At 43.3% G+C, this 15,486-nt stretch overlaps 1 protein-coding gene across 6 annotated transcripts in view; it reads right to left on the bottom strand.

The window, feature by feature from the left end:
- Clybl (citramalyl-CoA lyase) overlaps nucleotides 1-9,982 on the bottom strand; it is a 239,581-nt gene extending 229,599 nt beyond the window's left edge. For 5 of the 6 annotated variants that reach the window (XR_009227841.1, XM_058582752.1, XM_058582753.1 and 2 more), the window contains exon 1: nucleotides 9,869-9,982. Coding sequence is in view for 4 of the 6 variants with exons in the window: in XM_058582752.1 (XP_058438735.1) it covers nucleotides 9,869-9,948 (80 nt within the window). In the remaining 2 variants the exon portion in view is untranslated. Of the gene's footprint in view, nucleotides 1-9,578; nucleotides 9,839-9,868 lie in introns of those variants that run through there. The other variant, XM_058582754.1, reaches the window with a different exon arrangement.
- Nucleotides 9,983-15,486: the final 5,504 nt, after the last annotated feature.

The following is a 15,486-nucleotide window of genomic DNA, read 5'->3' on the forward strand; positions in this document are numbered from 1 at the left end:
AGGCAAGGAATAGAGGGAGGAGGCACTGGCAGCAAGCCTGTAATCCCAGCAGCACAGGAGGCTGAGATGGGAGGATCAAAGCCAGCTTCAGCAATGGCGAGGCACTAAGCAACTCAGGGAGTTGGCTATCGCTAAAATACAAACTAGGGCTGTGGGGATGTGGATCAGTGCTGGAGTGCCCCTGACTTCAATTCCCAGTACCCCCCCACCCCCCAAAAAAATTTCATCACTAAGTCCCAGCTTCCTCCCGCCATCTGGACTGCCTGGTGTGCTCCCTGCCTGCACACACACATGCTCCAGGCCCTACAACAACTCCACAAGGGCATGGTACCATTGGAAAACAAACCCTACACAGCTGCAAGAGCCTTAGGAAGAGGTAACGCCACCAGGCAGGTATGGCACAACCCTGCACTAGCAAACAGCTCCTGCAGGAACCCCACCATCTCCACAAGGCACCCTCCACACATCTGCATCTCTCAGTTCAGGCCCACATGCAGTTCTTGCTCTTCAGTCTCTACGGTTTTTTGTTTTTTATGGTGCTGGGACAGAACCCAGGGCCTCATATGTTCTAGACCACTATCATACCACTGAGTTACATCCCCAGTCCTTTTTAATTTTATTTTGAGACAAGGTCTCGTCACATCACCCAAGCTAGCCTCAAACTGTAATACTCTTACCGTGGCCTCTACAGTAGCCGGAATTATAAGCATGTGCCACCACGCCTAGCTAGCCTGACTGTGGCCCACTAGTTGTTCTGGGAAATCTCATTTGCCACCAACTCCTCTGTCCACCCCAGGGCACGTCCTGGCTCCAGGCTCCCTGGTATTGCCTGTTCCTCCAGTCTCCTTCTTCTTTCTCTCAGCCTATCTTCAACACTGGCCCTTGTTTCCCCATTAAGACATTCTGAATGTTCCCTCTCCATTCTAGAACTGAGGCTGCTCCAGGAGACTTGCACTCCTTCTTGAACCACTGGTCTGTACCTAAGGTCATCTGTCTTTTCATCCTTTCTCCAATCGTCTGTCAACTACTCTCCTTCTGGGCCCTGAATTCTGCCTTGTACTCCAACCCCACCCTCCTCCTGTTCATAATAACCCTCCTTCCTTCTTCAGCCTTTCCTTCCCTATCTCTAAGGTAAACAATGATCTTGGTTTTCTGAAACTAAAGGCTTGCCTAGAATGTGGGATTTCCATGTTAAAACTGGGAAAGTCCCAAGCAATTTGAAAGGATTGGTTTCCTATTTCTTGGACTACTTCAACTTACTTTTTGCCTCAAAACATTTTTGCTTACTGCTTTTCAGCTTTTTAATCATGCATTTGGCAAATATGGTCAGAATCAACCTTTGCAGAACTCTTGAAATTATTCAAAGGCTTGCACAACCTCAAGAGCATTTATTCAAGAAAAACGGATGAATCTCAGAACAGCAATTTTTGTGGGGTTTGAACTTATCCTATCCCTCTCTCCAGTTTTGTAGTAGCTTTGAAATCCAACAGCCCACAATCACAGTGAAAACCAGTAGCCTGGCAGCCAGTGAAGGGGAAAAAACAGGATTAGAGTTCTTTCAAAGCCCCATGCCCAGAGAATGTCACTATGTGACCTGTCTGGTGGTTCACTGGAAGACCCCACTTGCAAGGCTTTGTCTGACCTGAGACAGGGCTCACACAGTGGAAACAGCACTGTCTCTGAGGTCATCTGTCAAAATGATCAGAAGCGACTGTTTAACATCACAGCTACCTGAGCTAGAGGATAACAACTAGCAAACAATGGCCTAACCAAAAAGCTTAAAAAGAAAAGTTGGAGAATGAGATGTCCAAAGGGAGATTTGAAAAGCTCTGACATATTCCCAGGAATCTAGAAGGCCTGCACATGTGTATCTGGGTGCATGCCCAGGCTGTATACATGCTCAGGAAAACTTCGGAAGACCTTAAGCTTCCGTGTCTAACCAACCTTCAGTCTCTGTGCAAGCAGAAAGTGAAGGCAAAGGTACAGTCATGAACTGTGGGTTCACAACTGGCTTTCAACGCAAATTTATAAGACCCACAAAGAAACACCAAAGTATGGCCCGTCCTCAGAAGAAAAAAGCAGTTGATACAAATGGTCCCTGGGAAAGTGCAGGTACTAAATTTACTATTTAAATCAGAAATTTACAAATGTACTCCAAAAAGCAAAGAAAAACTATAAAGAATTAAAGGAGCCAGATGTGGTGGTGCACACCCATGATCTGAGACTGGAGAGTTGAGGCAGGACATTCAAAAGTTTGAGGTCAGCTTGAGCAACTTAGTAAGACCCTGCCTTGACACTAAAAATAGAAAAATAAAATCTGAAAAATAAAGAACTAAATAAAAGTATGCCAATGATGTCTCAGTAAATAGAAACTATCAATAAAGATAAAATTATAGAAAAGTCCTCAGTAGAAATTCTGATTTGGAAAGCACAATAACTAAAATGAAAATGATCCAAGCTAGCAGGGAAGAACCAACAAACTTGAAGGTTGCAGTTGAGATCATACAGCCGAGGAAGAGAAAGAAAAATGAACAAAGACGCTCAAAGACCTGAGAGACACCATCACCCTTCAATCCATTTGTACCAATTTATTCATAATGTGAGTCTCAGAAGGAAAGAAGAGAGAGAAGGGAGCACAAAGACCTTTTGAATAAATCATAGTCAATAAATTCCCAGAATTGATAAATAAACATCCAAGAAACTCAATAAACTCTAAGTAGGATAAACTAAAAAAGATCCACACTTGCCATAATAAAACTGTTCAAAGACAAACTCTTGAAAACAGAAAGAGAAATGACTCATTACTTACATGAACCCTAATAAGATCAACAGCTGATATCTCATCAGAAATAATGGTGGCAAGAAGACAGTAAGAGAATATATTCAAAGCCTTTCAAAGAAAAATACTGTGGACCATGAATCCTATATCCAGCAAAACTACTTTCAAAAATGAAGGCAAGCAGGTAAGGACACAGCTCAGTGGTAGAGGGCTGCTGAGTGAGTATGCATGAAGTGCTGGGTTTGATTCCCAGCACTGCAAAAAGAAATTATTTTAATTTTTTAAAAAAGAAGACAAAGTAAAGACATTTCTAGGTAAACAAAAGAAACTTGCTAGCAGACCCACCTTACAAGAAATACTAAAGCCAGGTGTGGTGGCACACTCCTGTGATCCCCAGCAAATTGGGAGGCTGAGGCATAAGGTTCAAGGCTAGCCCCAGGAACTTCATGAGACCCTGACTCAAAATAAAAAATGAAAAGGACTGGGATAAAGTTTAGCAGTGGAGTGCCCCTGGGTTAAATTCCCCAATACAAAAAAAATAAAAAGAAATTATTAAACTGAAAATAAGTGACCCCACACAGTATTCAACCCCCCATGCAGTGGCAAAGGTAATCATGTGATTATAAATGCATGTTTCTTAATTAATTTAAAAAGTAATTGTATAGCCTATAATCCAAGTGGTGTGGGAGGCAGAAGCAGGAGGACCACAGTGAGCCTCAGTAATTTAGTAAGGCCCTAAGCAACTTAGTGAGACCCTGTCTCAAAATTTAAAACAAAAAGGACTGGGGATGTGGCTCAGTGGTTAAGTGCATAGGTTCAGTCCCAGTGCCGCATGCGCGCGCACACACACGCGTGCACACACACACACAGCAATTGTAAAAAGAAATATTAAACAATTGTGTTGAAAGGCCTACATACAGAAATGTATGTTTCCTAACAGAACAAAGAAGATAGGTAGGCAGGAGCAAAGATGTACTGGGCTAAAGAAATGGCACCAGACAGGCACTCAAATCTGCATGGACAAACCAGGAGAACCAAGAATGGTAAATAAAAAGGTGAATATAACCAATACAATAAGAGATAGATAGATAGACAGATAGATAGATAGATGGAGAGAGAAGTATGTATTTGCATCTCTCTAAGCTTTAAAAAATGTAAAAGTATATAAAGTAAAAAATATATAAAATATATAAAATAAAAAATTAAAATAATTTCTTTTTGCAGTGCTGGGAATCAAACCCAGCACTTCATGCATACTCACTCAGCAGGCCCTCTACCACTGAGCTGTGTCCTTACCTGATTGCCTTCATTTTTGAAAGTAGTTTTGCTGGATATAGGATTCATGGTCCACAGTATTTTTCTTTGAAAGGCTTTGAATATATTCTCTTACTGTCTTCTTGCCACCATTATTTCTGATGAGATATCAGCTGTTGATCTTATTAGGGTTCATGTAAGTAATGAGTCATTTCTCTTTCTGTTTTCAGTAATATGTTTCTGCGTTTGTAACATAGATATAAAATGTATAAAAATAATGCCACAAAAAGAAGCAACAGGAAAAGAGCTATGTGGAAGTAACATCTGTGTATCTCCAGGGATTAAGTTAGTATAAATCAAAAGGAGATTTGATAAGATATATACGATAATATACATTCAATGGATTATCATCCAAACATAAAAGGGAATGAAGTTCTGATCCACGCGTGAGCCTCGAAAAAGTTTTGCTGCATTAACGAAATAAGCCAAAACCAAAAGGATGAATACACTTGCATAAAATATCTAGAGAGTCGGCAAATTCACAGAAAAAGCACGAAGTTAGAGGTTTGGGGCAGGGGGATTGAGAGTTACTGTGTAATGCAGAGTTTCTATCTGGGGTGATGAAAATTGTACATAGTGAGGATGGTTGCACAACACTCTGAAACATAATAATGCCACCAAACTACATTTAAAATGGCTAAAAGGAAAACTTTACATACACATATCCACAATTTAAAGAAGTATATATTATGGATGAACCCTCGAGAGCAACTACTGAAAACTAACCTTGAAATGCATAGTGTAACAAATTATTAAAGAACTTTAAAGTATCACATTAGAAAATATTCACTTAATGCTAAAGAAAGCAGCAAAGGAGGACTAGAGGAACACAACAACAATCAAGCCTACAGAAACCAACACTAAATAAAGACATGTGGTGCATCTGTTATCCCAGCTACTTGGGAGTCTGAGGAAGGAGGCTCGAAACCTCAAAGCCAGCCTCAGCAACTTAGAGAGATCCTGTCTCAAAATTAATTAAGAGGGATTGGGGGTGCAGTTCAGTGGTAGAGCGCTTGTCTACCCTGTGTGAGTCCCTGAGTTTAATTCCCAATACCACAAGAAAAAGAAAAGGACAGAAAGAGAAAAAGAAGAAATGAAGCATAGGAGAAAGTCTATGTGGCCTTGGGTTTGGCCACAAAAGAAAAAAACTGATAAGCTGTACTTCACCAAAATTGAAAACTCTGTTCTAGGACACTAGAAAGAAAATGCAAAGCTAAGCCATACACTGGAGAAGATATTTGCAAAACACAAGTCTGAACTTAGAGCCAATATACACCACCAACACTTTAAAATGAACAACAAGAAAACAACCAACCTGCTGGGCGCAAGGAGGATCATAAGTTCAAAGCCAGCCTCAGCAGCTTCGAGAGGCCCTTAACAACTGGGCAAGATCCTGTCTCTAAATAAAATACTAAAAGGGCTGGACATGTGGCTCAGTGGTTGAACACTCCTAGTCTCAATCCCCAGCACCAAAAAAAAGAAAGAAAGAAAAAGAAAACAGCCAACGTGTCAGAGGAAGAACCAGTGTTTTTCCTCTTCGCAGACCCTTAACACAGCACAGAACACTTTTGACCAGATGTGCAGGGGGGGGTCTCCCCCTTCTCCAGGCAATTCTTTTCTCCTGCAGACACCACCTGGGTCTCCTGTAACTCAATTCAGTTCTGACACTTTCCACCTGGAGTTTTAGGTTAAGGGCTCAGTCCCACAAGGCTGCCCCCACTACAGCCACAAATAAAAAGCCCCAGGTTGTTCTACCTGCACTTCTGACCTACTGGCCCTATGTCAGGGCTTCTTAAGAACCCCTCCTTGATTTCAATTAATTTGTTAGGACAGGACACAGAATTCAGGCAAACACATTTACTAGTTTATTATAAAGGATATCACAAAGGATACAGAGGAAAAGCACGTATAGGGCAAGACGTGGGGACATGCATAGAGCTGCCTGCCCTCTCATGTACACCCCCCTCCAGGAACCTCCAAGTGTTCAGTAATCGGAAAGCTCTCCATACCCTGTCCTTTTGATTTTTTTATGGAGCCATGACCAATTACATCATTGGCCACTGGTGACCAACTCAAACTTCAGTCCCCACTCCCTCCCCAGAGGATGGGAGAGTGGGGTTTAAAATTCCAACCCTCAAATCATGCTTTGGTCTTTCTAGTGACAGCTGATAGCATCCCATCCCCCAAACACCAGTCATCTCATTAGCATACAAAAGACACTCTTATCACTCTGGAGATTCCAAGGGTTTTAGGAGCTGTGTGCCAGAAAACAGGGACAGAAACCAGATATATATTTCTTATTATATCACAGTATCACACAATCCAATTAAGAAATGGGCAGAAGATCTGAACAGATTTCATCAAAGAATACATACAGATGGCCGATAAGGATAGCAAAAGAGGCTCAATATCATTTGAGGGAATTTCAAGTTAAAAACACGATACCACTAAATACCTATTGGAATAGCTAACTTTTTCTTTTTTTTTAACTGACAATACCAAATTCTAGTGAAGATGCAGAGCAACAGGAACTCTCACTCATTGATGGTAGAAATGTAAAATGACTCCTACTTTGGAAGACAGCTTGGTAATTGTTGTTTTTTCCCCCAGTACTGGTGATCCTCCCCACCCCCACCATACTGGGGATTGAACCCAGGACTTAAGGTATGCTAGGCAAGCTGGGATGTACCCCCAGCTCCAGTTTGGTAGTTTTTATACAACTAAACATAATCTTACCAAACAATTCAACAATCATACTCCTAGATATTTACTCAATTGATTTGAAAACTTAGGTCGGAACTGGATACATCAGCGCATGCCTGTAATCCCAATTACTTGGGAGGCTGTGGCAAGATCTCAAGTTCAATTCTAGACAACATAGCAAGAGCCCATCTCAAAAAGAAAGAAAACTTATGTTTATACAAAAACCTACACACAAATATATATAGCAGGTTTGTTTATAATCAAGAAAAACTAGAAGCAGCCAATACATCCTTCAATAAGTGAATGAATAAACTAAGGTACATCTATACAGTGAAATATTTTTCAACAATAAAAGGAAATGAGTTATCAATCAGTGAAAAGACCTGAAGGAACTTTACATGTGTTTTGGTTTTTTGCTTTTGGTTTTTTTTTTTTTTTTTTTTTGGTACTAGGGATTGAACCCATTTTTTGTTTGTTTAAATTTTGAGACAGGTCCTGAGTAACTGCTAAGTTACTCAGGGCCTCACTAAATTGCTGAAGTTGGCTTTGAACTTGTCCATGCCCAGCTTTACATGCTTATTGTTAAGTTAAAGAATCCCGTCTAAAAGTTCCATACTGTATGATTCCAATTATATGACATTCTGGAAAAGGCAAAATATAGAGATGGTAATGTGATGAACGCTTGCCAGGAACTTGGAAGGAGGGGATGGATAAATAGGTAAAGCACATGGGATCTTTAGGGAAATAAAGCTATTCTGTATGATATTGTAATAAAGTCATGGTAGATACACGACATCATGTATTTGTCAAACCCCACAGAACTTTACAGCACGAAAGTGAATGTTAATACTTACAATTAAAAAATCATCTGGGAGGGCCGGGGATATAGCTCAGTTGGTAGAGTGCCTGACTCTCATGCACACAGTCCTGGGTTCAATCCCCACCACAAAAAATTAAATAAATAAATAAAAATCATCTGGGAGGTAGAAGAATACTGGGAAAGCATGCAGCCTATGACAAGAGCATCTACTTGTATTATAGATTCATGAAACAATTTTATGAAGGGAACAGACAGAAAAGGGCACTGTCCTAAGTACCTCTGGAAATGAGTGGCGCCTATAAGAATAAAGGGAAAGAAACGTATGTAAACACTGTACTCTGGTGGATTATCTTCTTTCCTATGGCATTTGGGTTAACCATTCTGATATTGCTACATATGTATACTGGAATTGAACAATTAAGTAAATGAATGGTGGATGGTGGGAGCCAGGCTTCTTCCTGTTTGAGGGGGGAATTTACCAAGGAACACAGGAAAGTGGCTAGAGTGGTCCATGTAATGATGGATTAGAGTCAGAGACATCAGTAAGAACTCATGTGTAGCTTAATATGACTGTAGATGGTTCTACATAGAAATATTTATAGATATGCATGTCAAGGGAGCTAGTACTCACACAACTATATCTTGGCTTTGTTGGGTAAGGGTTATGCTTCCTCCTTGAGGGTGGGGTATTTTTATATATATTCAGTATGGCCAGAGACAACAGTATGATTGACAAGATAGTCTGGGACTTGCCAGATGTGGTGGCACACACCTGTAATCACAGTAACTGGAGAGCATGAGGCATGAGGATCCTAAGTTCAAGGCCAGCCTGAGCAACCTAGTGAGACTCTGTCTCAAAATAAAAAATAATAATGGCTGGGGACAAAGCTCAGTAGTAAAGCACCCCTGGGTTCAATCCCCAGTGCCAAGAAAGAAAAAAGAAATCAAGCCATTGGTAAGCAGTCAACAGCTCTTTACATATCCCATTCTAGTGTGTTCTAAAGCTGACAGGACCCAGGATTATTTAACCCCTGATTTAGGCTCTTTGGTGGCCTTGGTGGGGAGTATGTAGTTGTGCTGTGAAGCTACAGTGCTAAGGAAGACCAAGAGTGTTGGGCATTAAGCCCCAAGTATGTTAGAAGTCATGAACTTTGTGTGATCACTGGAACCTTCACAGGTTGGAAAATTAACTCTCCATGAAGGCCTGGGTACACCCCCCCAGCTGCTCCCTGGAAAGGTGGGATGCATAAGACCATGTGGGTCCTGCAGTGGGCCATGGGGGAGCAAGCAGAGTAAAACATTCTGAACCAGGAGACATAAATTTGGCTTCTTGAACTAAACTCTGCCTATGAACCTAACAACTTATTTCTTTATATGGTGGTCGGGGAAAAGAAAGAGATGTATGTTCATCCTATTAACAAATAGGCAAGTGCTAGATAAGGGATTTCAAAGTATGGCCAGAGGACAACTTGAGGTCCTTGAGACTCTTTGACAGGGCCTGCTGGTCCTCTTTTCAACTAGTTACGTCATCTGCCAGAGTCCAGAATTTCTTTCAAATATTTCCTCCAAAACAGCCTAACATAAGATTCCTGTTATCCTTTATTAAGCCAAAGAAAATTTCGAAAATATAAAATGATTACACTCTTCTCACTTTTTAATTTAAAAGGGGGGGGGGGGACACGTTTGGGGATGTAGCTCAGTGGAGAGCACTTGCCTAGCAAGCACAAGGCCCTGGGTTCAATCCCTAGCACTGAAAGAAAATCAAAAAATCATTTGTGTTAAAATTTAAAGGGTTTTGTTATTTTAAAAACAAATTATTGTAAACATTTGTTGCAATTCTAATATCGTTAGCAATAAGATTCAGGCAAAAGCTCTTTGGGACGCTCCAAATTTGGGGGCGTGCAAAGGGTCCTGAGACCCAAGGTCAGGGAACCGGGGAACCAAGCAAACGAGGCGTCTCACTCTGCGCTGCCTCGGACTCCTCCAGGCCCCTCATAAGACGCGCGCGTTCCGAGTGCCACTGCGGGGGGAGGCGGGTTTGGTTTTCCCGGGCTGAAGTCCAGTCACTCGACCTAACGTGGTACCCGCTTTCCGGGTCCACGCAAGGCCCGCCCGGGGAGGCACCCGCAGCGGGCCATCTCTGCGGGATTCCCGCGAGGGCTCCGAGGCGCTGCCCGGGCCAGTGGGGCTGTGGCGGTGACCGCCCGTCCGAGACCCCCGGCCGGCTGCGGGGACTGGGGACCTGCACTCACAGCCTCGGCAGCGCCGCCGCCGCCGCCGCCGCCGCCGCCTCCGTCACGCGCGCCGCCCTCCGCAGCAGACGTAGCGCCATCTTCCCGACGTGCGCGCCCCCTCGCCCACCTGGCTCCGCCCCCTTCTCTTAGCCACGCCCCTCAACCGCTTCCCACTGCGCTTTAACTTGGCTCCGCCCTGTAGCCACGCCCCTCTGCGCACGTGCCCCACCCTGCGAGTCCCTACTGGCCCTAGCCAAGGTCACCCTCCGGAACTAGTCTGGCCTGTGCTGGCCCTCAGGACTTTCTTCCCCGCGTCCCTGGGAAACTGAGCATGGGTCCCACACGGGTGTCTCCACCTGAGCGGTTTCTCCCAGGACCGAATCCAAATCACCCTCGCTTCTGGGTTTAATTGACTGTTGAGAGAATTTGCATTTTTCCATCCACAACAGGTTAAATTTTCTAGAGATTTCTTTATTTTGCCAAAATACCATCTAACACAGTTTGTGAACCCGACATGTGCATGCCTTGGTTAGCAATTTAAGAGTGGTCAAAGAAAATGCGGGAAGACTCCACTCTGGAACATATAGTACATGCCAATAATAGGGTCAGAGCAGCTATTGGCTGCTCTCTGGGCAGAGACATGCAGGCTGAGACTGGGGGCAAACACAACCCGTCACTCTCTGGCCTGCCGGCCATCCAGCGGTGGCGAGAATGCTTTAAGGTGTTCAAACAGGCCTTTTTCTCCTCCTTACTGAGATCAGCAGTGCCCCCACCTATTGTCTGGCCCATTCTCCTCCCTACCTACTATCTTTTCTTTACCTTCTAAATCTGCATTTTTCTTTTTCAGCTGTTGCTACTTTCATCATTTCATCATGCTAAATTCATCATCTGAATTTTCACTGAAAACGTTTCTCAGAATTGTGCAAACCTGAATCTTGCCCTTGGTACAGGTGTAACAGTTTAAACAAATAGAACCTGTGCCACCAGAGTGGGTTCCAAGTTCTTTGGGAAAGTCCATGTGACTGGGAACTTGGATGCTGCTATCTGCTGGACAAAAGTGTTATTGTACTGGATACCAACAGGAGAGATTGCTTCCACCACCCTTCACCCCAGGCCTCTCCTGCCTACTCCACTAAGGATCAGTTTTTCCCAGTGCTTTCCCAGCCACACAGAAGCAAAAATCAGAAACACTCATATTATCTTTAATTAAAATTTCAATATTTTGTTCATAATGCAATTTTCCATTATCTTGATTTTCAGAATATTGAAATATAACTTAATTACTGAGGTTTTGGAGGCTGCCCCTTAATTTTTGCATCTGAGGCCAGTGCCTCACTGGACTCTCCCTGGTCCTGACCCCATTCTAATTACCTTCATCTCCCTGGATTGTTCCAAGCCTGCTTGCTTTCATTCCTCACTCCTACAATCAATCTTTTGCCCTACAGTCTGGCTGATCTTTTATTGCATTATTTTTCAGGATTGGGCTTTGGACCTATGGACTTGCACACTGAGCACACACTTTATCTCTTTATTTATTTTGAGAGAGGGTCTCATTAAGTTGCCCAGGCTGGCCTCAAACTTGTGGTCTTGCTGCCTCAGCCTCACAAGTAGTGGGATCACAGATGTGGGCCGCCACACCTGGCAGGCTGACCTTTTAAAAGCATTACTGGTGCAGTTCACTAGCTGTGTGACTTTGGACAAGTCACTTACCGTCTCCATGCTTCAGTTTCCTCTTCTATAAAATGAGGGTATAGGTTGTATTTAGCCTCATGGGGTTGTTATGAGCATAATTGGATAAACACATCCAATTATGTTGGGTTATCATGGATATCTATCTATATATAGGAAGGAGAGAGTGAGGGGGGTGTTTATAAGCTGATCAAGTGTTGGATAGTGTTAACTGTTCCTCATTACTATTATCACTACATTGATATCCTTCTTAAATTGCTTTGGTGGCTTCCAATAGGACGCATTTAGAATAAAATCCAAATTCTTTACCACAATCCTCCAGGCCCCAGGAGGTCTGGCCCCTGCAGGTTTCTCCAACCTTCCCTCTAGTTGCCCCCTGACTTCCTTTCATGTTGTATTTTGCTTGCAGTGCTGGGGATTGAACCCAGGGCCTCACACATGCTAAGCACACTCCACCTCTGGACTACACCTGCAGCCCATCTTTTGAGACATCTTTCCATGTCTTTTTTTTTTTTTTTTTTTTTTTTTAGTACTGGGAATTGAACTCAGGGGCATTGGCCACTGAGTCACATCCCCAGTCCTGTTTTGTATTTTTTGGGGGGTGGGGGGGTACAGGGGATTGAACTCAAGGGCACTCGACCACTGAGCCCCACCCCCAGCCCTATTTTGTATTTTATTTAGAGACAGGGTCTCACTGAGTTGCTTAGCACCTTGCTTTTGCTGAGACTGGCTTTGAACTCCCAATTCTCCTTCCTCAGCCTCCTGGAGCCACTGGGATTATAGGCATGTACCACCGCTCAGTTCTTTCCATGTCTTTTAAGTTCACTAAGCTCTCACCTACTATGGGGCCTTCACACGTGCTACTCCCCATCTCCAGATGCTCATACTGCACCTTCTCATCCTCCAGGTTGGTCAGCCTGTATACTACCCACTCACAGGGGGTGAGCTAACAATCTCTCCCCCATCTAGTTCATGGTCACAGCAACTAAATCATAGGTCTCACAATGTCTGTTTGTGTGTTTGTGAATTTACTTTCCCTAGTGGTTCTCAGAGGGTGTGGGGGGGGTGGGATTGTTCCCCTCCTATAAGGTGGGTTTTGGGGGTGCAGTATTGTTCTCTTATGAGCAGGACTAGAAATGTGCTAGGCAGTCACGCATGGAAAAATAAATGCTAGTTGCTGGTCTAGACCATAAGCTCTTTGAAAGCAGGGACCTTATATGTCTTGTCACTGCTGGGAAGTGACTACCCAGTGAGCAGGTGTCCAAAATATACAAGGTGAAAATGCCCCACCAGCTTCATTATAATTCTGAAAACTGCAAGATGTCCTTATTAAAAATGCCTGGACCAGCGCAGAGGTGCAAGCCTATAATCCCAGCAGGAGGATCTCAAGTTCAAAGCCAGCCTCAGCAAAAGGCAAGGCGCTAAGCAACTCAGTGAGACCCTGTCTCTAAATAAAATACAAAATAAGGTTGGGGATGTGGCTCAGTGGTTGAGTGCCCACGAGTTCAATCCCCAGTACCCAAAAAGAAAAAAAAAATGCCTGGAACCTAAAGTAGATCCTACAGTGACTTTTTTTGCTAACTATTCAATCTCTCAGATATTGTTGGAAGCAGTTGCAGGTGATTGTGGTTTTGTTGAGCTTCTCCACAAAATTACTAACGTGTGGGTTTTAAGAACTATTTTCTAATGCTAGTGTATGTTAAAATAAAGCGTTAGTCACTTTCTCTTTGCAGTGTGTGGATTTCTGGAGGCTCTATTTCCAGAAAGAACAAATAAAGGGATCCAGAGCTCCTCATTTGAGGCTAATCAAATCTGTTCTTACAGTCTCCAAAACCAAAAAGAAAATCGAAGCACCTATTTTTCCAAGGGCATGTGAAACTGAGCAAGGTGAATGCTTCCATGAGAGGCATTATTCAACAGACTGCGGTAGGAGCCTGGCAGAGTTTGGGGAAATAAGGGGTTGGGGAGGTTAGACACATCATACCTCTAGAGCATAATGGATTTGGGTGGCAACAGTGGGGACCAGAATAATCAACCAACTCTGATCATTATTGAAGCTGGGTGGTGGTTATGTCAGGGCCCAGGACACAATATTCCAACATACAGTGCCTTGGTATATTGAGTACTCTGAATTGAGGGAAAATGGTAGGGCCCCAGAGCAATGGCTCTCTGACATTCTCCTGTCCTATCTTCTGCCCCTGCCAGCCCCACAAAGTGATTTACAAAATCCAGAATTCCTCTTCTCCAAGGTAGCTTTTGAAAAATAAAACCCCTCTCCCCATAAAACCTTGTGAGGATGGCCTTAGGCCTGAGCCTAAGCAGCTCCATTTTTAAAACTCCAGTTTGAAACCTGCAGTTTCCCCAGGCACATCCAACAGATCCCTCCTGAATGGCCACAAACAAGTTACTTCCCCTCACCTAGATAACAGAGTGAAGCCTCTGGCAGGCTGTCCTAGCCTGAGGAGAAGATCAGGGTAGAGACCACCAGACCAGATGTTTCTGACCCCAGGGTAAATGATGTCATGGAGAAATCTGGTGGTAGCTGATAAGGATTGAAAAGGGGGGTCAAAAGCCCCCAAATTTAGTATAAATAATAGAGCTAATGAACAGGGATTCAGCCAGCCGAAACAAGGATGCACTCGAGCTGGAGAGCCTGATAAGGACCCGACATCCCATTACTTGTCATGGTTTCCTGATCCTCTGCGTGATCCTCACGGCTTTCAAACTCTACTGTCTTGTCTGGACCTTAGTGAGAGCCTCAACTTCTCCCTTGGACCCTCTCCTTGACACTCCATGACAGGAAAAGCCTGCTTTGGTTCCTGACCTGATCACAGCGGTCTGAGAGTGCTTCTGCTGGACATAAAGCCTAAGGCTTGAGACTTTTGAACTTAGCACGAAGAAGGAATGTCTGTCATTAGCCTGTCGTGGTTAAGTGTGTTTTCAGTGCTTAGAATTAATCTAGAATTGTTTGCTGTGAATTAATTAATCTAGAATTGTTTACTGTGAATTGATTATGTCTATTGCAGTGCCCAGCATTAAGGATTGTCATTTTCTTGATTAAGAACCTATAAGTGAAATTGTATTGAGTAATTGAGTGAATAAAGCATTGAAAGGGGCAGAAGCGTGTGGACATTCTTTATTTCTCCCCTCAACTGCATATGTCGCAATTTTGCCCCCTCACAACAAACCTACACTCTCTCTCTCTTCTCCTTTGAAGACCCTCATTTCAGAGGGGTCCTGCCCTAAACCCATAAGGAGAGACTGCCACACAGAAAGATCAAGAAGAATCTGGACAGATAGGTTTGCTGGGTTCCCCCATCTATTGCCTTTAGATCATATCCTCTGTCCAATCACATCCCTCCATGGCTGTCCAATCTCTTGGAACCTAAACATAAAAACAAAGTTTTGGGGTCTTTGGGTCTTCATATCTGAAGTCTCCTACCTCATGTGAAACTTTGATTAAATGTTTTGGCAGTGTTGCAGAAAGAACATTGCAACACCTGTGTCAGAGGATGAAGATGAAGACTGGCAGGTGAAAAGTCTTTAGAGGAAAGTGGAGCCCACAGAGAGAACACAGTGGGCTTCAGACTGTAAATGACCTGAATGTTCAGTTTATTTTCAATTTTAATTTTTATTTATTTGCTTGATGCTGGGGATGGAACCTAGGACCTCATGCATGCCAAGCAGCCGCTCTAGCACTGAGCTACATTCCCAGCCCCAGAATGCTGGAATCTTACTTAGCCAATGTTGCTTTGAACAAACACAGGTGTCCTGAGTGGAAATGAGCACATGTGGTCTTGCAACTGTAATGAAAGTCAAATAATTTTCACCCTTACTCTTGGAATATTTGACATTATACAAAGTGGAAATACAAATTGGCTCCATTTTTGGCAAATAGGCACACCCAAGGAGATATCGGATAAAAAATATCTAATTAGCCCATGCTG

This window comes from Marmota monax, unplaced genomic scaffold, assembly GCF_021218885.2.
Source record: "Marmota monax isolate L192 unplaced genomic scaffold, Marmota_monax_Labrador192_F-V1.1 WCK01_AAM20220418_F8-fsc00026, whole genome shotgun sequence".
NCBI classification, from domain to species: Eukaryota; Metazoa; Chordata; class Mammalia; order Rodentia; family Sciuridae; genus Marmota; species Marmota monax.